The 27,500-nt window shown below is 45.8% G+C and overlaps 1 protein-coding gene across 1 annotated transcript in view; it reads left to right on the top strand.

The window, feature by feature from the left end:
* LOC112263150 (SRSF protein kinase 1) overlaps positions 1-14,959 on the top strand; it is a 39,327-nt gene extending 24,368 nt beyond the window's left edge. Inside the window, exons 9-15 of the mRNA XM_042305011.1 lie at positions 1-16; positions 356-706; positions 6,575-6,675; positions 10,167-10,271; positions 11,322-11,418; positions 11,815-11,907; positions 13,112-14,959. The exon at positions 1-16 is cut by the window's left edge and continues 183 nt beyond it. Of these exons, the coding sequence (XP_042160945.1) occupies positions 1-16; positions 356-706; positions 6,575-6,675; positions 10,167-10,271; positions 11,322-11,418; positions 11,815-11,907; positions 13,112-13,296 (948 nt within the window). The 3' untranslated portion in view covers positions 13,297-14,959. The remainder of the gene's footprint in view (positions 17-355; positions 707-6,574; positions 6,676-10,166; positions 10,272-11,321; positions 11,419-11,814; positions 11,908-13,111) is intronic.
* Positions 14,960-27,500: the final 12,541 nt, after the last annotated feature.

Here is a 27,500-nt window from a genome sequence, read left to right as displayed (position 1 = left end):
AATGATTTCACAGCAGGTAAACCCACCCAGGGGACTGTGCTTCACCTTTAATCTAGATCAGAACGATGCTGCGGACCTCTATTAGATTCTGTTTCCTTTTTTAAAGGAACTGAAAGGCATATGTTTATTTTAACCATATATCATATGTTTATTTTAACCATATATCATGGGACCAGAGTTGGTGACCTGGATCGTGTACATTAGGACACGCTACAGCAAAACATTTCTGCCAGTTCTTGCATAAGTTGACGTAGTCCCTTCCCTGTTTCAGGCCGTTTTCTTCCGTTTGGCGATCACGGCAGTGTATCGATTGCTATTCGTGTGACTGACTGACTGATCTGTTGCATTGACCCAGGTCCAGATAAACCGGAAGAGAAGCAGGAGGAGGAGGAGAGCAGGATGGAGGTGACCTGCAACGGCCACGCAGAGGAAGACACTGCAAGCCAGGAGGTACAGAGGACTGAGGAAGAAGAGGAGAAAGACGAAGAGGACCAACAGAAAGCCAACAACCTCAACGCCAGCACGGAGGGTAGTGACCTGCCGGTCAATGCAACTTACCCAGAGTACAACGGCAAAGGTCCCGGTGACCCACACGATCCTGGTACAGACGGTAAACAAGAGAGAGAGCAGGGGAAGGAGAGCGAGATGGAGACTGAGGTGATGCCTGGTATAGAGGATGAAGAGGAGGAGGAGGAGGAAAGGAACGGTTAGTGGTGGTGAAGTGGCACTTTGCTGGGTACTTCATCAGGAAGCCGTAGCGTTCCAGAACATTCAGATGGAACAGAGGTGTCATGTAGATCACACGTCTCTCCTAACATGTAGATTAAATGATCGTCAGATCTACTCCTTACGTGTCTTTCTGCGACATTCTGAATGTTTCACCTCACTGAATACACTCCAGCTGATGGTGTGGTGGTATCTGTGGTGGTATCTGTGGTGGTATCTGTGGTGGTATCTGTGGCGGTATCTGTGGCGGTATCTGTGGCGGTATCTGTGGCGGTATCTGTGGTGGTATCTGTAGTGGTATCTGTGGTGGTATCTGTGGTGGTATCTGTGGTGGTATCTGTGGTGGTATCTGTGGTGGTATCTGTGGTGGTATCTGTGGTGGTATCTGTGGTGGTATCTGTAGTGGTATCTGTGGTGGTATCTGTAGTGGTATCTGTGGTGGTATCTGTGGTGGTATCTGTAGTGGTATCTGTGGTGGTATCTGTGGTGGTATCTGTAGTGGTATCTGTGGTGGTATCTGTGGTGGTATCTGTGGTGGTATCTGTAGTGGTATCTGTGGTGGTATCTGTAGGCGTGGCTAACTAGCTAGCCATTTCACATTGGTTACACCAGCCATCAGGCTGATAGGCTTGAAGTCATAAACAGCGCTGTGCTTGTGAAGAGCTGCTGGCAAAACGCACGAAAGTGCTGTTTGAATTAATGATTACGGGCCTGCTGCTGCTCAGTCAGACTGCTCTATCAAATCATAGACTTAATTATAACATAATAACTCACAGAAATACGAGCCTTTGGTCATTAATATGGTCGAATCCGGAAACTATCATTTCGAAAACAAAACGTTTATTATTTCAGTGAAATACGGAACCGTTCGGTATTTTATCTAACGGGGTGGCATCCAGAAGTCTAAATATTGCTGTTACATTGCACAACCTTTAATGTATGTCATAATTATGTCAAATTTTGGCAAATTAGTTCTCAATGAGCCAGGCAGCCCAAGCTGTTGCATATACCCTGACTCTGCGTGCCAAGAACGCAAGAGAAATGACACAATTTCACCTGGTTAATATTGTCTGCTAAACTGGATTAATAGTTATAACTAGTGATTATGATTGATTGTTTATATAAGATAAGTTTAATGCTAGCTAGAAATTTACCTTGGTTTCTACTGCATTCGCGTAACAGGCAGGCTACTCGTGGAGAGCAATGGTTAGAGCGTTGGACTAGTTAACTGTGCTGAGCTGACAAGGTGAAAATCTGTCGTTCTGCCCCTGAACAAGGTAGTTAACCCACTGTTCCCAGGCCGTCATTGAAAATAAGAATGTGTTCTTAACTGACTTGCCTAGTCAAATAAAAGGTATAAAATATATATATTTTTTCTTTTAAATAACCGGAAATTGGCGCCCAAAAATACAGATTTTCGATTGTTATGAAAACTTGAAATCGGCCATTCCGATTAATCGGTCTACCTCTAATCTGTAGTGTTGTCTGTAGGCGTGGTGGTATCTGTAGTGTTGTCTGTAGGCGCGGTGGTATCTGTAGTGTTGTCTGTAGGCGTGGTGGTATCTGTAGTGTTGTCTGTAGGCGCGGTGGTATCTGTAGTGTTATCTGTAGGCGCGGTGGTATCTGTAGTGTTGTCTGTAGGCGTGGTGGTATCTGTAGTGTTGTCTGTAGGCGTGGCGGTATCTGTAGTGTTGTCTGTAGGCGTGGCGGTATCTGTAGTGTTGTCTGTAGGCGCGGTGGTATCTGTAGTGTTGTCTGTAGGCGTGGTGGTATCTGTAGTGTTATCTGTGGGCGCGGTGGTATCTGTAGTGTTGTCTGTAGGCGTGGTATCTGTAGTGTTATCTGTAGGCGTTGGTATCTGTAGTGTTGTCTGTGGGCGCGGTGGTATCTGTAGTGGTATCTGTAGTGTTGTCTGTGGCGTCTGTAGGTATCTGTGGTGGTATCTGTAGTGTTGTCTGTAGGCGTGGTGGTATCTGTAGTGTTATCTGTGGGCGTCTGTAGTGGTATCTGTAGTGTTGTCTGTGGGCGCAGTGGTATCTGTAGTGGTATCTGTAGTGTTGTCTGTAGGCGTGGCGGTACCTGTGGGCGCGGTGGTATCTGTAGTGGTATCTGTAGTGTTATCTGTGGGTGTGGTGGTATCTGTAGTGTTGTCTGTGGGCGCAGTGGTATCTGTAGTGGTATCTGTAGTGGTATCTAGTGTTGTCTGTAGTGTTGTCTGTAGTGTTGTCTAGTGTTGTCTGTAGTGTTGTCTGTAGTGTTGTCTGTAGTGTTGTCTGTAGTGTTATCTGTAGTGTTATCTGTAGTGTTATCTGTAGTGTTGTCTGTAAATGTTGTCTGTTAGTTTGTCACATACACATGGTTATCTGATGTTAATGTCTGTAGTGTTGTCTGTAAATGTTGTCTGTAGTGTTGTCTGCAGTGTTGTCTAGTGTTATCTGTAACAATGTCTGTACTGTCTGTCTGTAGTGGGATAAAGAATCTGTACATGGTATCTGAATGAGTGATGTCTACAGAGTTGTCTAGTGGTAAGATCTGTAGATGATGTCTGTAGTGTTGTCATAGTGTTATCTGTATGGTAAACTGTAGTGGTCATAGTTAAAGTGGCTAGTGATACATGTTGTCTGTAGTGCAGTCTGATATAGAGTACAGTATCAACGTATGTTGTCTGAGATGTCAATGTAGTGTTGTCTGTATAAGGTAGTTGTTTAAAGTGGCTAGTGATTATCTTAGTGGTTTCTGTAGTGTTGTCTGTAGTGTTGTCTGTGTTATCTGTCAGTGTATCTGACAGTGTTGTCTGTAGTGTTGTCTGTTAGTGTTGTCTGTTTAACAGTCTGTGGCTGTGAGATAGTTGTGTAGTGTTATCTGTAGTGTTGTCTGTAGTGTTGTCTGTAGTGTTGTCTGTAGTGTTATCTGTAGTGTTGTCTGTAGTGTTGTCTAGTGTTATCTGTAGTGGTATCTGTAGTGTTGTCTGTAGTGTTGTCTGTAGTGTTGTCTGTAGTGTTGTCTGTAGTGTTGTCTGTAGTGTTGTCTGTAGTGTTATCTGTAGTGTTGTCTGTAGTGTTGTCTGTAGTGTTGTCTGTAGTGTTGTCTGTAGTGTTGTCTGTAGTGTTGTCTAGTGTTATCTGTAGTGGTATCTGTAGTGTTGTCTGTAGTGTTGTCTGTAGTGTTGTCTGTAGTGTTGTCTGTAGTGTTGTCTGTAGTGTTGTCTGTAGTGTTATCTGTAGTGTTGTCTGTAGTGTTGTCTGTAGTGTTGTCTAGTGTTATCTGTAGTGGTATCTGTAGTGTTATCTGTAGTGTTATCTGTAGTGTTGTCTGTAGTGTTGTCTGTAGTGTTGTCTGTAGTGTTGTCTGTAGTGTTGTCTAGTGTTATCTGTAGTGGTATCTGTAGGCGAGGTGGTATGTTAGTCTCCCCACTAACCTCCTAAGTGCTTCTAATATCACCTCTTCGGTACTCTTTCAATCTCCTCTTCGTTTTCCTCCTCTCTTTCCTCTCTTCACAGGGACTTTTTGTGGACAGCACAATAAACTATATATATATATATATATATTATATATATAGTGCTCAAAAAAATAAAGGGAACACTAAAATAACATCCTAGATCTGAATGAATGAAATATTCTTAAGTTATTTTTTTCGTTACATAGTTGAATGTGCTGACAACAAAATCACACAAAAATTATCAATCAAATTTATCAACCCATGGAGGTCTGAATTTGGAGTCACTCAAAATGAAAGTGGAAAACCACACTACAGGCTGATCCAACTTTGATGTAATGTCCTTAAAACAATTCAAAATGAGGCTCAGTAGTGTGTGTGGCCTCCACGTGCCTGTATGACCTCCCTACAACGCCTGGGCATGCTCCTGATGAGGTGGCGGATGGTCTCCTGAGGGATCTCCTCCCAGACCTGGACTAAAGCATCCGCCAACTCCTGGACAGTCTGTGGTGCAGTCTGTTGGTGGATGGAGCGAGACATGATATCCCAGATGTGCACAGTTGGATTCAGGTCTGGGGAACGGGCGGGCCAGTCCATAGCATCAATGCCTTCCTCTTGCAGGAACAGCTGACACACTCCAGCCACATGAGGTCTAGCATTGTCTTGCATTAGGAGGAACCCAGGGCCAACCGCACCAGCATATGGTCTCACAAGGGGTCTGAGGATCTCATCTCGGTACCTAATGGCAGTCAGGCTACCTCTGGCGAGCACACGGAGGAAAGAAATCCCACCCCACACCATGACTGACCCACCGCCAAACCGGTCATGATGGAGGATGTTGCAGGCAGCAGAACGTTCTCGACGGGCCCTCATGGAGTCTGTTTCTGACCGTTTGAGCAGACACATGCACATTTGTGGCCTGCTGGAGGTCATTTTGCGGGGCTCTGGCAGTGCTCCTCCTGCTCCTCCTTGCACAAAGTCGGAGGTAGCGGTCCTGCTGCTGGGTTGTTGCCCTCCTACGGCCTCCTCCACGTCTCCTGATGTACTGGCCTGTCTCCTGGTAGCGCCTCCATGCTCTGGACACTACGCTGACAGACACAGCAAACCTTCTTGCCACAGCTCGCATTGATGTGCCATCCTGGATGAGCTGCACTACCTGAGCCACTTGTGTGGGTTGTAGACTCCGTCTCATGCTACCACTAGAGTGAAAGCACCGCCAGCATTCAAAAGTGACCAAAACATCAGCCAGGAAGCATAGGAACTGAGAAGTGTTCTGTCACAGAACAGAACCACCGAGTGCTGAAGCGAGTAAAAATCGTCTGTACTCTGTTGCAACATTCACTACCGAATTCCAAACCGCCTCTGGAAGCAACGTCAGCACAAGAACTGTTCGTTGTGAGCTACATGGAAACGCGTTCTCAGGAGTGATAAATCACGCTTCACCATCTGGAAGTCCTACGGACTAATCTGGGTTTGGCGGATGCCAGGGGAACGCTACCTGCCACAATGCAAAGTGCCAACTGTAAAGTTAGGTGGAGGAGGAGTCATGGTCTGGGGCTGGTTTTCATGGTTCCGGCTAGGTCCCTTAGTTCCAGTGAAGGGAAATCTTGACATTCTAGACGATTCTGTGCTTCCAACTTTGTGGCAAGTTTGGGAAAGGCAATGACAATTCATTTTTTTATTTTACCTTTTATTTAACAAGTCAGTTAAGAACAAATGATTTTTTTTCAATGACGCCATAGGAACAGTGGGTTAACTGCCTTGTTCAGGGAAAGAAGGGCAGATTTTTACCTTGTCAGGGATTCGATCTTGCAACCTTTTGGTTACTAGTCCAACGCTCTAACCACTAGGCTACCTGCCGCCCCTTGCACAAAGCGAGGTCCGTAGAGAAATGTTTTGTCAAGATTGGTGTGGAGGAACTTGACTGGCCTGCACAGAGCCCTGACCTCAACCCCATCGAACAGCTTTGGGAGGAATTGGCTCGCCGACTGCAAGCCAGGCCTAATCACCCAACATCAGGGCCCGACCTCACTAATGCTCTTGTGGCTGAATGGAAGAAAGTCCCTGCAGCAATGTTCCAACATCTAGTGGAAAGCCTTCCCAGAAGAGCTGAGGCTGTTATAACAGCAATGTTCCAACATCTAGTGGAAAACCTTCCCAGAAGAGCTGAGGCTGTTATAGCAGCAATGTTCCAACATCTAGTGGAAAACCTTCCCAGAAGAGTGGAGGCTGTTATGGCAGCAAAGGGGGGAACAACTCCATATTAATGCCCAGGATTTTGGAATGAGATGTTTGACGAGCAGCTGTCCACTTACTTTTGGTCATGTAGGTATGTTGTCTTGGCTAATGCATTGTGTTCCTCTCTCTCCTTGTCCATCTCTCGTTCTCTCTCTCTCTCTCTCTCGTCTCTAGATAAAGTAGCAGCAGGTAGTCTGTTGGTCAACCCTCTGGAACCTCTCAATGCAGACAAGATCCAGATCAAAATCGCTGACCTGGGGAACGCCTGCTGGGTGGTGAGTACATCAGACATTCTGAAAGATGGTGTTGTAATAGTGGTGGGTTGACTTGGCACCCATTCTGCAGTGGTGTATGTTCTGGAGGCAGTGGCTTAGACCACTGGACCACCCTAGGCCACTGGACCACCCTAGGCCACTGGACCACCCTAGGCCACTGGACCACCCTAGACCACCCTGGACCACCCTAGACCACCCTAGACCACTGGACCACCCTAGGCCACTGGACCACCCTAGGCCACTGGACCACCCTAGGACCACCTAGACCACTGGACCACCCTAGACCACTGGACCACCCTAGACCACCCTGGACCACCCTAGACCACTGGACCACCCTGGAGGCCACTGGACCACCCTAGACCACCCTGGACCACCCTAGACCACCACCCTAGACCACCCACCCTAGGCCACTGGACCCCACCCTAGGCCACCACCCTAGACCACTGGACCAGACCCTAGGCCACCACCCTGGACCACCCTGGACCACCCTAGGCCACTGGACCACCCTAGGCCACTGGGCCACTGGACCACCCTGGACCACCCTAGACCACTGGACCACCCTAGGCCACTGGACCACCCTAGACCACTGGACCACCCTAGACCACCCTAGGCCACTGGACCACCCTAGGCCACTGGAGACTGGACCACCCTGGACCACCCTAGGCCACTGGACCACCACCCTAGACCACTGGACCACCCTAGACCACCCTGGACCCCCCACCTAGACCACTGGACTGGACCACCCTAGGCCACTGGACCACCCTGGACACTGGACCCTAGGCCACTGGACCACCCTAGACCACTGGACCACCCTAGGCCACTGGACCACCCTGGACCACTGGACCACCCTGGACCACTGGACCACCCTGGACCACTGGACCACCCTGGACCACCCTAGGCCACTGGACCACCCTAGGCCACTGGACCTGGACCACCCTAGACCACTGGACCACCCTAGGCCACTGGACCACCCTGGACCACCCTAGGCCACTGGACCACCCTGGCCACTGGACCACCCTAGGCCACCTGGACCACCCTGGACCACCCTAGACCACCCTGGAGACCACTGGACCACCCTAGACCACTGGACCATTAGACCACTGGACCACCACTGGACCACTGGACCACCCTAGACCACCCTAGACCACCCTAGACCACTGGACTGGACACCCTACACCACTGGACCACCCTGGATCACTGGACCACCCTAGACCACTGGACCACCCTGGACCACCCTAGACCACTGGACCACCCTGGGCCACTGGGCCACCCTAGGCCACTGGACCACCCTAGGCCACTGGACCACCCTAGGCCACCACTGGACCACCCTGAGACCACTGGACCACCCTAGGCCACTGGACCACCCTAGACCACTGGACCACCCTGGACCACTGGACCACCCTAGACCACTGGACCACCCTAGACCACTGGACCACCCTAGACCACTGGACCACCCTAGGCCACTGGACCACCCTAGGGACCACCCTGGACCACCCTAGACCACCCTGGACCACCCTAGGCCACTGGACCACCCTAGACCACTAGGCCACCCTGGGAACACCCTGGACCATCCACTGGACCACCGTGACCACTGGACCACCACTAGGCCACTGGACCACCCTAGGCCACTGGACCACCCTAGGCCACTGGACCACCCTAGGCCACTGGACCACCCTAGGCCACTGGACCACCCTAGGCCACTGGACCACCCTGGACTGGACCACCCTAGGCCACTGGACCACCCTAGACCACTGGACCACCCTAGGCCACTGGACCACCGTGGACCACCCTAGGCCACTGGACCACCCCACTGGACCACCTAGACCACTGGACCACCCTGGACCACCACCCTAGGCCACTGGACCACCCTAGACCACTGGACCACCCTAGGCCACTGGACCACCCTAGGCCACTGGACCACCCTAGGCCACTGGACCACCCTAGGCCACTGGACCACCCTAGGGACCACTAGGCCACCACTGGACCACCCTAGACCACTGGACCACCCTAGACCACTGGACCACCACCCTAGGCCACTGGACCACCTGGACCCCTAGACCACCCTGGACCACCCTGGACCACTGGACCACCCTAGGCCACTGGACCACCCTGGACCACTGGACCACCGTGGACCACCCTAGGACCACTGGACCACCCTGGACCACCCTAGGCCACTGGACCACCCTAGGCCACTGGACCACCCTGGACCACCCCCTAGACCACCCTGGACCACCCCACTGGACCACCCTAGGCCACTGGACCACCCTAGGCCACTGGACCACCCCACTGGACCACCCACCCTAGACCACTGGACCACCCTAGACCACCCCCACTGGACCACCCTAGACCACCCTGGACCACCCTAGACCACCCTAGACCACCCTAGACCACCCTAGACCACCCTGGACCACCCTGGACCACCCTAGACCACCCTAGACCAACCTGGACCACCCTGGACCAGACTGTTTAGAAACATTTAAATGCACCCTTCAATACTTCCTACCTACATTAGTTTCACATTTCCACAAACTTCAAAGTGTTTCCTTTCAAGTGGTATCATGAATCAGCATATCCTTGCTTCAAGTCCTGAGCTACAGGCACCTAGATTTGGGTATGTTGTTTTTAGGCCAAAATTGAAAAGAAAAAAGGTTTTGATCCTCAAATCAAATCAAATTTTATTTGTCACATACACACTGGACCAGCCAGATGTTAATGCCACTGTAGCTGAAATGCTTGTAACATGGGGGGAGGGGGCCACTGGACCACCTAGGCCACTTTGGACCACCCTAACTGGACCACCCTATTAATCAGGAACCCTAGTTTCACCACCTAGACCACTGGAACCCAGATGATGAAACTAATGACTGAATAACAAACAGTTTTACTACTGGACCACCCTGCCACCCTAGACCACTGTCCCTAGACCACAGACCACTGGACTACCCTTTACCACTGGACCACCCTAGACCACCCTCAGACCACAAACACCCTTTACACCACCCTGACCACCCTAGACCACTGGACCACCCTGGACCACCCTAGACCACCCTGGACCACCCTAGACCACCCTGGACCACCCTGACCACCTGGACCACCCTAGACCACCCTAGACCAACCTGGACACACACACTGGACCAGACTGTTTAGAAACATTTAAATGCACCCCAAAACCTGCCTGTCTGTGTTAGTTTGTCATTTGAAATGAACTTCAAATGTTTCCTTTCAAGTGGTATCATGAATCAGCATATCCTGGAATGTTTCTGGTTCCTGAGCTACAGGCACTTAGATTTGGAATGTTGTTTTTTAGGCCAAAATTGAAAAGAAAAAGGTTTTGATCCTGAGGTTTTAATTATTAATCAGGAAGTTTCACTTCTCATCAACTCCAGATGATGAAACTAATGACTGAATAACAAACAGTTTTACTAACGCCAGTCATTTCAGATCAGTGAACCCTTTATCTCTCTGTCCTTTTCTCTCTCTCCATCCCTCAGCACAAACACTTTACAGATGACATACAAACTCGCCAGTACCGTTCTCTGGAGGTGTTGATGGGAGCGGGCTCAGTTGAAATGAACGAATGTACTGTGTTCCTGTGGGTGAAATGAACACAATGTTTCCTGTGTTCAACCCAGTTGAAAACGTGGAATGTTTCTGTGTTCCCCGTCAGTTGAAATGAACGTGGAATGTTTCTGTGTTCCTGTCAGTTGAAATGAACGTGGAATGTTTCTGTGTTCCCGTCAGTTGAAATGAACGTGGAATGTTTCTGTGTTCCTGTCAGTTGAAATGAACGTGGAATGTTTCCGTGTTCCTGTCAGTTGAAATGAACGTGGAATGTTTCTGTGTTCCTGTCAGTTGAAATGAACGTGGAATGTTTCTGTGTTCCCGTCAGTTGAAATGAACGTGGAATGTTTCCGTGTTCCTGTCAGTTGAAATGAACGTGGAATGTTTCTGTGTTCCCGTCAGTTGAAATGAACGTGGAATGTTTCCGTGTTCCCGTCTCCGTGTTCCCGTCAGTTGAAATGAACGTGGAATGTTTCCGTGTTCCTGTCAGTTGAAATGAACGTGGAATGTTTGTGTTTTTCATCTGTTAGAAATAACGCAGGTCAGATGGGCTGTATGATGTTGACTAAGTCATTTCACTGCACCACAAAAAATGAATGCCTGTTACAACTTCCAAATACAAGCATGTTTAATAAATGGGTTAGTTCCCTAAGGAGGTCCCCCAGGAACTTGAAACACCTCACTAAATGTATAGCCTCAGTAAGTCTAACTAGCCTAGCAGACAGTACTTTGATATGGGCTTGTATTGAGCTGCCCGGCTGGCTAGTCATCAGTCTACCCTGTCTGGTATGACTGAGCGTTTCAAAACAACAATAAGGGCTGGCTATGGTCTAGTTCATTAGTTACATACACAGCCGCATAAAGGAGAGCGTTCCCTGAAGGACACACACACAGGAGATCAGCCGTCCTTGAAGGGCAGGAGGAGTGTGCTGACATTCAGAAGGCAGTTAAACCACAAAGGAATGTGAGATGTTATGGAGGGAAAACACAGAGGACAGGACAGTAATGGTACAAGGACAAGTTATTTTGACTGTGTTTATACAGTGTGTTTTATATGAACCGTTGTGACTGTGTGTTTTATATGAACCGTTGTGACTGTGTGTTTTAACCAGGCCTTTGAGCTGGCTACAGGGGACTACCTGTTTGAGCCTCACTCTGGACAGGACTACACCAGAGATGAAGGCATGTTCCACCCCTCCCCTTCTTATTTAAATCTTACAGATTGCGCCTTTAAGAGTCTTGTCATATTATGTACCTCAAACTTAGGGACCGTGTGTTTTGAGCGATTTATGTGACATAGCAAGATTTTATCCTGTATTTTAAGCTTAATCAAGAAGTGAAAATTACCCCAAAACGAAAAGCAATTGTCTGAGGTGCAGGACAGTCTGACATAAAAAGAAAAGGGGTCAGTTAGATAATAAAAAATGGATCCAAGCATGTCATATTTGCACAAAACACAGGGCCCTACTTTACACACTGGCATCCCATGTCATCCTGCTGCTGTCTCCCTGAGGAGGATTCTGGATGTCTGTGTTGTCTTATTCACTCCTCCTCTCCCTCTCTTCATCCTGTGTGTAGACCACATAGCGCTGATCATTGAGCTGCTGGGTAAAGTTCCTAGGAAGCTGATCCTAGCAGGAAAATACTCCAAGGAATTCTTCACCAAGAAAGGTAAACAAACGTTACATCTGCTGTTTCTTACTGTGTTTGTGTGTGTCTGTTAGTGTGTGTGATGTTTTTCTGTCTTTTTGCTCTTTCCTATACAAGGTCTTTGCATAGGTAACTTTCTCGCTCAGTCCCATATTTTACTCCCTGTTCACTCACGACTGCATGGCCAGGCACGACTCCAACACCATTAAGTTTGCCGATGACACAACAGTGGTAGGCCTGATCACCGACAACGGTGAGACAGCCTATAGGGAGGAGGTCAGAGACCTGACCTTGTGGTGCCAGGACAACAACCTCTCTCTTAACTTGATCAAGACAAAGGAGATGATTGTGGACTACAGGAAAAGGAGGACTGAGCCACGCCCCCATTCTCATCAACGGGGCTGTAATGGAGCAGGTTGAGAGCTTCAAGTTCCTTGGTGTCCACATCAACAACAAACTATCATGGTCCAAACACACCAAGACGGTCATGAAGAGGTCACAACCAAACCTATTCCCCCTCAGGAAACTGAAAAGATTTGGCATGGGTCCTCAGATCCTCAAAAGGTTCTACAGCTGCACCATCGAGAGCATCCTGACTTGTTGCATCACTGCCTGCTATGACAACTGCTTGGCCTCCGACCGCAAGGCACTACAGAGGGTAGTGCGTATGGCCCAGTACATCACTGGTGCCAAGCTTCCTGCCATCCAGGACCTCTATACCAGGCGGTGTCAGAGGAAGGCCCATAAAATTGTCAACGACTCCAGCCACCCTAGTCCATAGACTGTTCTCTCTGCTACTGCACGGCAAGCGGTACCGGAGCACCAAGTCTAGGTCCAGAAGGCTTTTTAACAGCTTCTACCCCTAAGTCATAAGACTCCCGAACAGCTAATCCCCCCCCCCCATTTTTACGCTGCAGCTACTCTGTTTATTATCTATAGTCACTTTAAATACTGTACCGACATGTACATTTTACCTCAACTAACCAGTGCCCCCACATTGACACTGTACTGGTACCCCCCTGTATCTTGCTATTGTTATTTTAATGTTGCTCTTTAAATTATTTGTTTTATGTTTTTTACTATATTTTTGTAAATATTTTCTTACCTGCGTTGTATTCGGCGCATGTGACAAATCCAGTTTGATTTGATTTAAAGTTGAGCCTTGTCTACGTGTGAGGGTGTCTTTCCGCGGTATGTGTGGAGTTAACTCCCTCTCTCTGTGTAGGGGACCTCCGGCACATCACCAAGCTGAAGCCGTGGGGTCTGTTGGAGGTGTTGGTAGAGAAGTATGAGTGGTCTAAAGAGGAGGCAGCTACCTTCTCCAGCTTCCTGCTCCCAATGTTAGACCTGGTACCAGAGAAGAGAGCCACGGCTGCGGAGTGCCTCCGACACGCATGGATCGCCCCCTAGAGGATCCCCGGCGCTACCACAGCCACAAGCAGCACATATGCAGTACATACAGACAGACATGTACATAAACACACATTCAAACATACGTAAACACACACCTCAACGGAGAGCCAGGGCTTTCACTATGACTGCATCTCCACCTAGTGGTTCAACACACACACACTGCTGAACACCCTCGTGTCCTAGGTATAATCCAGTAGAACTCTTATCTGTTCGTCTGTTATTTGGTTCCTTGTTTCAACTGACTGGATATCACTTGAGTATCAATGTCTTTTCTCTCTGTACCAACGATGACACCTAGGTAACTCTTTTTGTTCTGAGAATATCCTGTCTTTTTTTAGTTTTTTGTCTTGTTTGATTGAATACACACCTGTCAGAGTTAAGATCAAACCTTACAGACCTCCAATGGATCATATCTCCAGAACACCAACTGTCTGTACCACTAGACTAGCACATCAGAATAGTTTTTTTTTTAATGTACAGTATTGATAGAGGTTAGTTTGGATCTTTATTTTGTGTTTGTGGGGAAGAGTAGCTGCCTAGAATACGATAAAGAAGGTTTGGACTGTCATAGATTCTAAGGATTCTCCATGAAATCTTCCTGAACTGGGAACCGATGTGAATGAACTGAAACTTCCTGAACGGAATGGAACCGTCTGGTTCCGTAAGATCGTCCCTGTCCTTCGTTGTCACGCTCCAGGTAGCAGCTTTGTGCGAAGTGCTATTACAATGTGGGGATAGTACCATGAACCAAATGTAATTTTCTACTTTCTGTTACCTGCATGGGTCCACAGACCATGACTAATGCTACTGAATAACCATGTTTCATATGTTCTCTCCTGTGGTGTTTAACGTTCCAGACAAGGTTTGCCTCAGAAAGAAAATAAAATAAAATATTTGGGTGTTAGCTAGGTGGTGTGATACAATATCATGAGAAGTTTCCACTTTCACAATATAATCAGAATGGGAGTACTACTGTATCTGATTGAAGAACATCCCATTTTTATTTTCTATTCAGAAGGTCATGGTTGCCTTCCAAAAATGTCCACCCTGTTCCCTATAAAGTTAGGAACAGGGTGCCATTTTGAACGGACCCCTGTGTTGTACATATCTGTGCTCAAAACGTTGACCTTGGTTCTCTGCTTTCCCTCTACAGAACAGCTGCTGTTTCAACAGTGTACGTTTACACCGTTGAGGATGCTGCCTACGTCCCAAATGGCACCCTATTCCCTACATAGTGCACTACTTTTGACCAGATTCTTAAGGGCCCAGTTCAAAAGTGGTGCACTATATAGGGAATAGGGTGCCACTTGGGAAGGAACATGTCTGCGTCGTTTAGGATGTCAACTGATGCCATGAGACGCATTTGCTAGTTTTTTTGCTTCATTTTAAAGCATATTTTCATACTGATGTTGCCCCGCTTGCAGTGGTCTGCTGTTTTAACTGCATCAAAGAGAAACTAAATCGTGGATTGTAATAATGAGGCTGGAATAAGGCTTTGAAGGCTCCCCCCCTCACCTGTTGCTCTTTTTCTACAAGCCTCTCTCCCTTCTCTCTTTCCCCTGACCGCCCCTTGCCTCTTCCTCCTCCTCTGCCTTTGATTGTTTACTGCTAAATCGAGCCTCTTTTCTGTACTTAATAAAAAATGAACATTTTAAAAATGGCTGACTTGTAATTGTTAGGATGCTGTATAGTATTTTCTATATTCCAGTAAAGCATCTGTTGTCGATGTGTCAAATGCCTGCTAATTTAGGGGTGTGGGGTACCCAATGCTTGGTGGGTGAAAGTTGTCTATGTTCAGAGGGTCCATGGTTCGAGCCCAGGTTGGGGAAAGGACCAGGACTGAAGAAACGTCATTACACACGATCGGCAAATATTACTCTGGAACATTTTTATTATTACTATGTTTTATTATCTACTGTCTACATGAATTATTGGAAAGGAGTCCTTGTATCGGAGTTTATATTGCCTATCAACTAGCTGGGCTTTACTCAATCAACACCACTTCTGAGCCTTCACTCATGTTAATGTAGTAAGTCTGTGGTCGATGACCTCAGGCTGCCTCTGAAACAGTTCTCTCTGACTGTTACATCATGGGGGCATTCTCTTCCAGACAGGTGGCCTCACTCGTGTGCGACACCCGTTCCTCAACCGACAGTGAGGGCAGGCTGTCATGCGATCTGATGCAAGACAATACTATTGGAGTGGTATTTGTGGTTATTACACACTAGTTAGCGGTCTTCACAACATTTTACACTGGTATCTGTTAGTACACCACTGACATTCAAAAGTAACTACTGCACTGAAGAAACTACATGACTAAAGTTTGGTCATGTTGAAGACTTGGAGGAAGATAAGTAATCATTAGTGGTTTGGATGAGTATCCTAATGACTAGAACTGCAGGGGGCAAAGTTCAAAGCTAAAATATAATTTCTCTATTACATCCTGTGTGCTAGACTAGCCTCGTTCTCTTCTGAATGGAACGTACACTGAGTGTACAAAACATTAGGAACACCTGCTCTTTCTATGACAAACTGACCAGGTGAAAACTATGATCCCTTATTGATGTCACTTGTTAAATCCACTTCACTCAGTGTAGATCAGGGATGGGCAGCTGGTGGCCTGCGTACCAATGAGTAAAAAAATAAATCATTTAAATGCAAAAATAAGTTTGGGCTTCCCGAGTGGCACAACAGTCTAAGGAACTGCATCGCAGTGATTGAGGCATCACTACAGACCTTGGCCCTGTGTCGTCCTGGTTAGGGGAGGGTTACTTGGCTCATAGCGCTCTAGCAACTCGTTGTGGTGGGCCGGGCTTTGGTCGTCAGTTTGCGTGTTCTTTCCTCCGTCCAACGCATTGGTGCGGCTGGCTTCCAGGTTAAGCAGGCAGGTGTTAAGAAGCGTGGACAGGCGGGTCATGTTTCGGAGGGCGCATGACTCTACCTTCGCCTCTCCAGAGCCTGTTGGGGAGTTGCAGCGATGAGACAAGATCGTAATTGGGGAGAAAAAGGTCAAATACAACAAAAATAAGTAAACGATTTGTATTTTTTGGGAACTTACTGTTGAGATTTAGAATAATAGAATATTGATAAAGGGGAGGAGACTGGTCCATTATTTTTAAGCCTTGAGACAATTGAGACATGGATTGTGAATGTGTGCCATTCAAAGGGTGAATGGACAAGGGGAAAAATATGTAAGTGCCTTTGAACGGGGTTTGGAAGTAGGTGCCAGGCGCACCCGTTTGTGTCAAGAACTGTAACACTGCTGGGTTTTTCACACTCAACAGTTTCCTGTGTGTATCAAGAATGATGTACTACCCAAAGGACATCAAATCAAATGTATTCATATAGCCCTTCGTACATCAGCTGATATGTCAAAGTGCTGTACAGAAACCCAGCCTAAAACCCCAAACAGCAAGCAATGCAGGTGTAGAAGCACCTTGACAACTGTGGGAAGCATAGGAGCCAGCATCCCTGTGGAACGCTTTCAACACCTTTTAGAGTCAGTGCCCTGACGAATTGAGGCTGTTCTGAGGGCAAAGGGGGTACAACTCAATATTAGGAAGGTGTTCTTAATATGTTGCCACATTTCTATAAAGCCAATACTACGTTATATTCTCCCAGTTAATACAGAGCCCTCAGTGTTCACACCAACATGTTGTTACAGCCTGAATGTAAAATTGATGGAGATTTTGCGTCACCGGCCTTAACACAATGCCCCATAATGGCAAAGTGGTATTATATATATTACAATTGTTAACAAATTAATTAAAAATGAAAAGCTGAATTGTCAATGAGTATTTAACCACTTATATACGGCAGGCCTAATTAAGTTCAGGAGTAAAAATGTGCATCACAAGTTGTATGTACTCTGTGTGCAATAATAGTAACTTGATTAATAACTTGGTTTTTGAAATGCGACCTTGTCTCTGTACCCCAGACATTCAATAATATGTGGAGTCCCTCAGTCGAGCAGTACATTTCAAACACCTTTTCCTTCACAAAGACCAGGGAGGTCAGACATTGAATATGGTGTATCAATACACCCAGTCACTACAAAGATACAGGTGTCCTTTATAACTCAGTTGCCGGAGAGGGATGAAACCGCTCAGGGATTTCACCATGAGGCCAATGGTGACTTCAAAACAGTTACAGAGTTTAATGGTTATGATAGGGCAAAGGGTAGCCTAGTGGTTAGAGTGTTGGACTAGTAACTGTAAGGTTGCAAGTTCAAACCACCAAGCTGACAAGGTACAAATCTGTTGTTCTGCTTCTGAACAGGCAGTTAACCCACTGTTCCTAGGCCGTCATTGAAAATAAGAATTTGTTCTTAACTGACTTGCCTAGTTAAATAAAGGTAAAAAATAAAATAAAAAACTGAGGATGGATCAACACCGTAGTTACTCCACAATACTAATCTAATTGACAGTGAAAAGAAGGAAGCCTGTACATAATAACAAATATTAAAAAAATACGCATGCTGCTTGCATCAAGGCACTAAAGTAATACTTTAAAAAATGTGGCAAAGCGATTAACTTTTTGTCCTAAACACATTGTGTTATTTTTGGGGCAAATGTAATACAACACATTACTGAGTACCGCTCTCCTTCTTTTCAAGCATAGTTGTGGCTGCATCATGTTATGGATATGCTTGTAGTCGTTAAAGACCGGGAGTTTTTCAGGATGAAAAAAGAAACTGAATAGAGCTAAGCACAGTCAAAATCCTAGAGGAAAACCTGGTTCAGTCTGCTTTCCACCACACTGGGAGATGAATCCACCTTTCAGCAGGAAAATAACCAAAAAAACTAACCTCAACTAACCTGTACCCCTGCACATTGACAGGGTACCGGGACCCCCTGTATATAGCCTACACATTGACTCGGTACCTGTACCCCCTGTATTTAGCACCCACATTGACTCTGTACCGGCACCCCCTGTATATAGCCTCCACATTGACTCTGTACCTGTACCCTCTGTATATAGCCTCCACATCTGTACCTGTACCCCCTGTATATAGCCTCCACATTGACTCAGTACCGTAACACCCTGTATATAGCCTCCACATTGACTCGGTACCCCCTGTATATAGCCTCCACATTGACTCGGTACCCCTTGTATATAGCCTCCACATTGACTCGGTACCCCTTGTAAATAGCCTCCACATTGACTCGGTACCCCCTGTATATAGCCTCCACATTGACTCGGTACCCCTTGTATATAGCCTCCACATTGACTCGGTACCCCTTGTAAATAGCCTCCACATTGACTCGGTACCCCCTGTATATAGCCTCCACATTGACTCTGTACCCCTGTATATAGCCTCCACATTGACTCGGTACCCCCTGTATATAGCCTCCACATTGACTGGGTACCGTAACACCCTGTATATAACCTCCACATTGACTCGGTACCCCTTGTATATAGCCTCCACATTTACTCGCTACCGGCACCCCTGTATATAGCCTCCACATTGACTCGGTACCCCCTTTATATAGCCTCCACATTGACTGGGTACCGTAACACCCTGTATATAGCCTCCACATTGACTCTGTACCCCCTGTATATAGCCTCCACATTGACTCTGTACCCCCTGTATATAGCCTCCACATTGACTCGGTACCCCCTTTATATAGCCTAGCCTCCACATTGACTGGGTACCATAACACCCTGTATATAGCCTCCACATTGACACACTACCCCCTGTATATAGCCTCCACATTGACTGGGTACCGTAACACCCTGTATATAGCCTCCACATTGACTCGGTACCGTAACACCCTGTATATAGCCTCCACATTGACTGGGTACCGTAACACCCTGTATATAGCCTCCACATTGACTCTGTACCGTAACACCCTGTATATAGCCTCCACATTGACTCTGTACCGTAACACCCTGTATATAGCCTCCACATTGACTGGGTACCGTAACACCCTGTATATAGCCTCCACATTGACTCTGTACCGTAACACCCTGTATATAGCCTCCACATTGACTCGGTACCGTAACACCCTGTATATAGCCTCCACATTGACACACTACCCCCTGTATATAGCCTCCACATTGACTGGGTACCGTAACACCCTGTATATAGCCTCCACATTGACTCTGTACCGTAACACCCTGTATAGAGCCTCTTTATTGTTTTTATTGTTTTTATTTTTTTTACTTTAGTTTATTTAATAAATATTTCTTAACTGCAACGGCTTGTAAGTAACGGCTAAGCGGCTTGTAAGTAACGGCTTGTAAGTAACAGCTTAGCGGCTTGTAAGTAAGCATTTCACTGTAAGGTCTACCTACACCTGTTGCATTCGGCGCATGTGACAAAAGAAATGTGATTTGATTTGAACACAATGCCAAATATACACTGGAGTTTCTTACCAAGACAACATTGAATGTTTGTGAGTGTCCTAGTTACAGTTTTGACTTAAATCGGCTTAAATCTATGGCAACACTTGAAAATGGCTGTCTTGCAATGATCAGCAACCAACTTAACAGAACTTGAAGAATTTAAAAAATAACGTGTAAATATTGTACAATCCACGTGTGCAAAGCTCTTAGACTTACCCAGAAAGACTCATAGCTGTAATCGCTGCCAAAGGTGATTTTAACATGTATTGACTCAGGGGTATGAATGTATTGACTCAGGGGTATGAATGTATTGACTCAGGGGCATGAATGTATTGACTCAGGGGTATGAATGTATTGACTCAGGGGTATGAATGTATTGACTCAGGGGCATGAATGTATTGACTCAGGGGTATGAATGTATTGACTCAGGGGTATGAATGTATTGACTCAGGGGTATGAATGTATTGACTCAGGGGTATGAATGTATTGACTCAGGGGTATGAATGTATTGACTCAGGGGTATGAATGTATTGACTCAGGGGTATGAATGTATTGACTCAGGGGTATGAATGTATTGACTCAGGGGTATGCATACTTAGGGACATTTTTATCAATTTGCTCAAATGTCTAAAAACATGTTTTCACTTTGTCGTTATATATTATTGTATGTATTGTGTGTCGATGGGTGAGAAAAAAAAGTCATCCATTTTGAATTTGGGCCGTGACACAACAATGTGCAATAATTCAAGGGGTATGAATTCTTTCTGAAGGCACTGTACCTCTCAACATTTCATGGTGTTTTGGAAAGTTGCTTTGCTTAAATGTATTTTTAATAGAGGCGTGTTTGAAGTGGTCCCAGTCTCTCATTAGGCACTCAGTGATAGGCACTCAGTGATAGGCCCTCTGGTGATCTGAACCCAGTACTAATGATGGAGACAACAGCTAGAGACTAATGTTGAACACTTTGTTTTTGAGGAACATTCTGCTCACACACCATCAACATCACTTCTGGAATTGAGGTTATAATAGACTTCATCCTTACTCTCTCTCTCTATTCTCTCCTCGCTGTTCTCTCTCTCTATTCGGTCTCTCTATTCTCTCTCTCTCTCTCTCTCTCTCTCTCTCTCTCTCTCTCTCTCTCTCTCTCTCTCTCTCTCTCTCTCTCTCTTTTTCTCCACCACTGTTCTGCTTTCTAGTTTTTTTAAAGTCTGAAGAGGGTTGAGGTACCATTTTATAATTCTATTTTTCAACGTGTCTCCATCTCACCGTCTCACACCTTCCCAGTCCTTCCATACCTTTTTATTTCCCTTCCAAGCCAAAAGGTTTCAGGCAGTAGTTGGCCATACCTTCTCTTTGGGAGACAGGACAATCTATTGCCTCCATACATTTCCTCCTCATCTCTCCATACATTTATTATTTTTCTTTCCCCTCCACCTGAAAGTTGTCAGGCAGTAGTTAGTCCTGTTTGTTCCCCAGGGAGAAAGCTAGGAAGGAGAGGATGAGAGAGTCCATGCTGCTGATGATAGCCAGGATGTAGGTCCAGCGCACAGTGCAGTTACCCAGGATGTACTTATCTGTTCTCTGTCCACACATACTCTTCACCTCCTCGTTGTCCGGGTAGATCATACATATCTACATGTACATACTACCTCAATCAGCCCGACTAACCGGTGTCTGTATGTAGCCTAGCTACTGTATATAGTAGTCTCTATATAGTAGTCTTTTTACTGTTGTTTTATTTCTTTACTTACCTATTGTTCACCTAACACCTTTTTGCACTATTGGTTAGAGGAAGCATTTTCACAGGTAAGGCTGTACCTGTGGTATTCGGCGCACGTGACCAATAGACTTTTTTTAATTACCATTAGTGAATCCGTAGACTCAGGTTTTCTGGGTCTCTATGTTTTTGGTTGGACAGGTTTCTCAATTTCATTCTTAGGTTTTTGCATTCTTCATCAAACCATTTGTCACCTTTTGTTGTTCGTTTTCTTTTGGTTTTCTGTTTGAAATGTTTAGATTTGTTATGGAAGCTGAGAGGTCAAATATACTGTTTAGATTTGTTATGGAAGCTGAGAGGTCAAATATACTGTTTAGACTTTCTCCTGACAAGTTTACACCTTCACTATTACAGTGGAGCGTTTTGTCCAGGAAGTTGTCTCAAAGAAATTCAATTTGTTGTTGCCTAATTGTTTTTTGGTAGGTTTCCACACTACATTCCTTCCATCTATAGCATTTCTTATAGCTTTACTTTCTAGGGAGTTTTTCCTAGCCAACGTGCTTCTACACCTGCATTGCTTGCTGTTTGGGGTTTTAGGCTGGGTTTTGGTACAGCACTTTGAGATATCAGCTGATGTAAGAAGGGCTTAAATGAATACATTTATTTTAGTTTATTTAATATTACTCAGTTCCTTTGGATTTGATGCCTCAAGATTGAGTATTGCTCTGTTCAGATAGACTGTGATCTGATAGGCTTGTCAGTGGGCTGACTGTGAACGCTCTAAGAGACTCTGGGTTGAGGTCAGTGATAAAGTAGTCTACAGTACTACTGCCAAGAGATGAGCTATAGGTGTACCTACCATAGGAGTCCCCTCGAAGCCTACCACCGACTATGTACATACCCAGCGTCTGACAGAGCTGCAGGAGCTGTGGCCCGTTTTTGTTGGTTATGTTGTCATAGTTGTGCCTAGGGGGGCATATGGGGGAGGGAATGCTGTCACCTCCAGGCAGGTGTTTGTCCCCCTGTGTGCTGAGGGTGTCAGGTTCTTGTCCGGTTCTGGCATTTAGGTTGCCACGGACTAGTACTTGTCCCTGGGCCTGGAAATGATTGATTTTCCCCTCCAGGACATTTTTCTCTGCTAAGATTAATTTCCTTTTGAATTTCTAGCCAAATGTTAAATGTTCCTGTTTTGATTCATTTAAATGAGTGAGTTAGGACTGCTCTATACAACATTAGCATACCCCTTGAGTCCCTTCGCTGTTTCACACACTCTCTCGCTCTCAACTCACTCACTCACTCACTCACTCACTCACTCACTCACTCACTCACTCACTCACTCACTCACTCACTCACTCACTCACTCACTCACTCACTCACTCACTCACTCACTCACTCACTCACTCACTCACTCACTAATTGGGGCAGCAGGGTAGCCTAGTGGTAGCCTAGTGGTTAGAGCGTTGGACTAGTAATTGGAAGGTTGCAAGTTCAAACCCCCGAGCTGACAAGGTACAAATCTGTCGTTCTGCCCCTGAACAGGTAGTTAACCCACTGTTCCTAGGCCGTCATTGAAGATAAGAATTTGTTCTTAACTGACTTGCCTAGTTAAATAAAGGTTCAAAAAATAATTTAAGAAAACTCACTCATAATAAATGGTCCTAGTGGGTAATGCCTCTATTATTTCTCAGAATGTCAAATAATGATTAATTGATGGCGGGAAACAGATCCTTGGAATAGAATGACATCGCGCCCCCTGGCTACCAGATGGAGAGCGGGGAAAACGCTTGGCTACTTTCACTTATTGATCATGGACGGATAAAAGGCAGACTCGTACAGTTGACATGGATAGTGAGATGGATAGTGAGAGTAATAGTGACATGGATAGTGAGAGTAATAGTGACATGGATAGTGAGAGTAATAGTGAGATGGATAGTGACATGGATAGTGAGAGTCATAGTAACATGGATAGTGAGAGTAATAGTGAATTGGATAGTGAGAGTAATAGTGACATGGATAGTGAGAGTAATAGTGACATGGATAGTGACATGGATAGTGACATGGATAGTGAGAGTCATAGTGACATGGATAGTGAGAGTCATAGTGACATGGATAGTGACATGGATAGTGACATGGATAGTGAGAGTCATAGTGACATGGATAGTGAGAGTCATAGTGACATGGATAGTAACATGGATAGTGAGAGTAATAGGTACATGGATAGTGAGAGTCATTTGGTGACGATGACACTGATCATTTTGTTGTCTACAGAGAAAAGGCAAAGTAGCCTAGGCATCTCTACTCAGGCATCCCTACTCAGGCATCCCTACTCAGGCATCCCTACTCAGGCATCTCTACTCAGGCATCTCTACTCAGGCATCTCTACTCAGGCATCCCTACTCAGGCATCCCTACTCATGCATCCCTACTCATGCATCTCTACTCAGGCATCTCTACTCAGGCATCCCCACTCAGGCATCCCTACTCAGGCATCTCTATTCAGGCATCCCTACTCAGGCATCTCTACTCAGGCATCCCTACTCAGGCATCCCTACTCAGGCATCCCTACTCAGGCATCCCTACTCAGGCATCTCTACTCAGGCATCCCTACTCAGACATCCCTACTCAAATCAAATCAAATCAAATGTATTTATATAGCCCTTCGTACATCAGCTGATATCTCAAAGTGCTGTACAGAAACCCAGCCTAAAACCCCAAACAGCAAGCAATGCAGGTGTAGAAGCACGGTGGCTAGGAAAAACTCCCTAGAAAGGCCAAAACCTAGGAAGAAACCTAGAGAGGAACCAGGCTATGTGGGGTGGCCAGTCCTCTTCTGGCTGTGCCGGGTGGAGATTATAACAGAACATGGCCAAGATGTTCAAATGTTCATAAATGACCAGCATGGTCGAATAATAATAAGGCAGAACAGTTGAAACTGGAGCAGCAGCACAGTCAGGTGGAAGTTGAAACTGGAGCAGCAGCATGGCCAGGTGGACTGGGGACAGCAAGGAGTCATCATGTCAGGTAGTCCTGGGGCATGGTCCTAGGGCTCAGGTCAGTTGAAACTGGAACAGCAGCATTGCCAGGTGGACTGGGGACAGCAAGGAGTCATCATGTCAGGTAGTCCTGGGGCATGGTCCTAGGGCTCAGGTCCTCCGAGAGAGAGAAAGAAAGAGAGAAGGAGAGAATTAGAGAACGCACACTTAGATTCACACAGGACACCGAATAGGACAGGAGAAGTACTCCAGATATAACAAACTGATCCCAGCCCCCCGACACATAAACTACTGCAGCATAAATACTGGAAGCTCAGTATTTCAGGCATCTCAGGCATCTCTACTCAGGCATCTCTACTCTCAGGCATCCCTACACTCAGGCATCCCTACACTCAGGCATCTCTACTCAGGCATATCTACTCAGGCATCTCTACTCAGGCATCTCTACTCAGGCATCTGAAAACATCCATGTCATACAGGTGAGTTTCAGACACTTCAAATCAAATGTTATTTGTCACCTGTGCCGAATACAACTGCTTACTTACAAGGCCTTAACCAACAATATAGTTTTAAGAAAACATAAGTGTTAAGTAATGAATAGATAAGTAGAAAATAAAATAACAGTAACAAATAATTAAAGAGCAGCAGTAAAATAACAATAGCGAGGCTATATACAGGGGGTACCGGTACAGAGTCAATGTGGAGACTATATACAGGGGGTACCAAAACAGAGTCAATGTGCGGGGGCACCGGTTAGTCGAGTTAGTGAGTTTATTTTTTATTTTATTTTTATTTCACCAGGTAGGGCAGTTGAAAACAAGTTCTCATATACAACTGTGACCTGTCCAAGATAAAGCAAAGCAGTGCGACACAAACAACAACACAGATTAACACATGGAATAAACAAACGCACAGTCAATAACACAATAGAAAAGTATATATACAGTGTGTGCAAATGTAGTAAGATTAGGGAGGTAAGGCAATAAATAGGCCATAGTGGCGAAATAATTACAATTTAGCAATTAAACACTGGAGTGATAGATGTGCAGAAGATGATGTGCAAGTAGAGATACTGGAGTGCAAAGGAGCAAAATAATAACAATATGGGGATGAGGTAGTTGGGTGTGCTATTTTACAGATGGGCTATGCACAGGTGCAATGATCTGTACGCTGCTCTGACAGCTGATGCTTAAAGTTAGTGAGGGACATATGAGTCTCCAGCTTCAGTGATTTTCGCAGTTCGTTCCAGTCATTCGTTCCAGCAGCAGAGACCTGGAAGGAGAGTTTAAAGTCTAACCAGACACCTAGGTATTTATAGTTGTCCACATATTCTAAGTCAGAACCGTCCAGAGTAGTAATGTTGGACGGGCGGGCAGGTGCAGGCAGCAATCGGTTGAAGAGCATTTAGTTTTACTTGCATGTAAGAGCAGTTGGAGGCCACGGAAGGAGAGTTGTATGGCATTGAAGCTCGTCTGGAAGTTAGTGAACACAGTGACCAAAGAAGGGCCAGACGTATACAGAATGGAGTCGTCTTATAGCCTATATGAAGGCCTATCATGCATGACAATGGCATGACGATGTTACAATAGTGGTATAGGATGTGAAAAGGTCGATGGCCATGTTGGGGTATTTTATAGTTTAATTCAAATTGGAGGTTCAGTTCAGGGCCATGTTCACCAGTAGGTGTCGCTATAGCTTTATAATTGAAATGGCTGCAGTTCTCTTTAATGGGTCGTCACACACATGAACAGTCAGACTAAAATCAGAAAACCTAGTTCTATTCCTACATTTGGTAAGAGGCTATGGGTACATCTAAAATGTTAACCATCATACAAACAGAAACAGATGGATGGTGCTTTTCTTTTGACTATTTTTAAACTGAGAGATCCATCTGTCCACCCCAACATTTATTAGGCCCAGTGCCCATGAAATTACCCTCATTTGCATATTACATTATTTTTGCATTATCACTGTCAACTCTCACAATGACATGTGCAGATTATCATGACATTAAAGGAGAATTATAGGCAAAGCATAGTAACCGGCGTCTGCATTGTCGCATAATTTCACAATATGTCAGGATTATTGAAACGAATTAACAGGCCGTGAGAAAATCGAACAATGCTGCGGTCTCGGGGGAGCGCCGGTAAATCAATAAAAACCCATAACCGCTCATCTGCTCCTGCATCCATCTCCGCCGCCGCGCGCGCCACCTCTCATGGATAGAACACCAGACGGAAGACACGCGTCTCGTGACGAACGGAAACACAGCTGATTCATTATATTGTTCTAACAATGAAAATAAATGTCTTTAAAAAATGGATGGTATTCGGGAGGAGGCAAGAGCAGGTGGGACCATGCTAGCCAATGAGAGGACAGATACGCGTGTGAACAACAGGCACAACGGTTTCCACTAGTTATCACAGACACAATGTCAAAATTGTCTATGTTCTAAAAATGTATGAAACAAAAATGTGCTTTTTGGTTTTTATTTAAGGTTATGAGTAGGCATAGTATAAGGTTAGAAGTGTGGTTAATGTTATGGTTCAATTTCAAATCACATTTTAAAACAATATAAATTATAGAAACATGCGGAGTTTATGACTTTGTGGCTGTGGTAACTAAACGCGACCTGTCAACTCCTTTATTAAGTGTTTTTTGTCAAAGTTGCCCGGGATGTCACGTGTCCTATATTTATCGTACCAACCTAATCATTACAAAACTTATATTCGATCTCGTTGACATCCATGCAAAAACTCCTGGCTTGGTGAGCAAAACAAAAAAAAGGCTACTAGCTTCTCCTCTTCCTCTCTGAGGGAAGTGTCCATCTGCTTCTCCCCCTCTTCCTCTCTGAGGGGAGTGTCCATCTGCTTCTCCTCTTCCTCTCTGAGGGAAGTGTCCATCTGCTTCTCCTCTTCCTCTCCGAGGGAAGTGACCATCTGCTTCTCCTCTTCCTCTCCGAGGGAAGTGACCATCTGCTTCTCCTCTTCCTCTCTGAGTGAAGTGACCATCTGCTTCTCCTCTTCCTCTCTGAGGGAAGTGACCATCTGCTTCTCCTCTTCCTCTCCGAGGGAAGTGACCATCTGCTTCTCCTCTTCCTCTCCGAGGGAAGTGACCATCTGCTTCTCCTCTTCCTCTCTGAGG

The sequence above is a fragment of the Oncorhynchus tshawytscha genome, linkage group LG02 (genome assembly GCF_018296145.1).
Source record: "Oncorhynchus tshawytscha isolate Ot180627B linkage group LG02, Otsh_v2.0, whole genome shotgun sequence".
NCBI classification, from domain to species: Eukaryota; Metazoa; Chordata; class Actinopteri; order Salmoniformes; family Salmonidae; genus Oncorhynchus; species Oncorhynchus tshawytscha.
The sequence above is the reverse complement of the archived record's forward strand: the minus strand, read 5'-3'. Positions and strand labels throughout refer to the sequence as shown.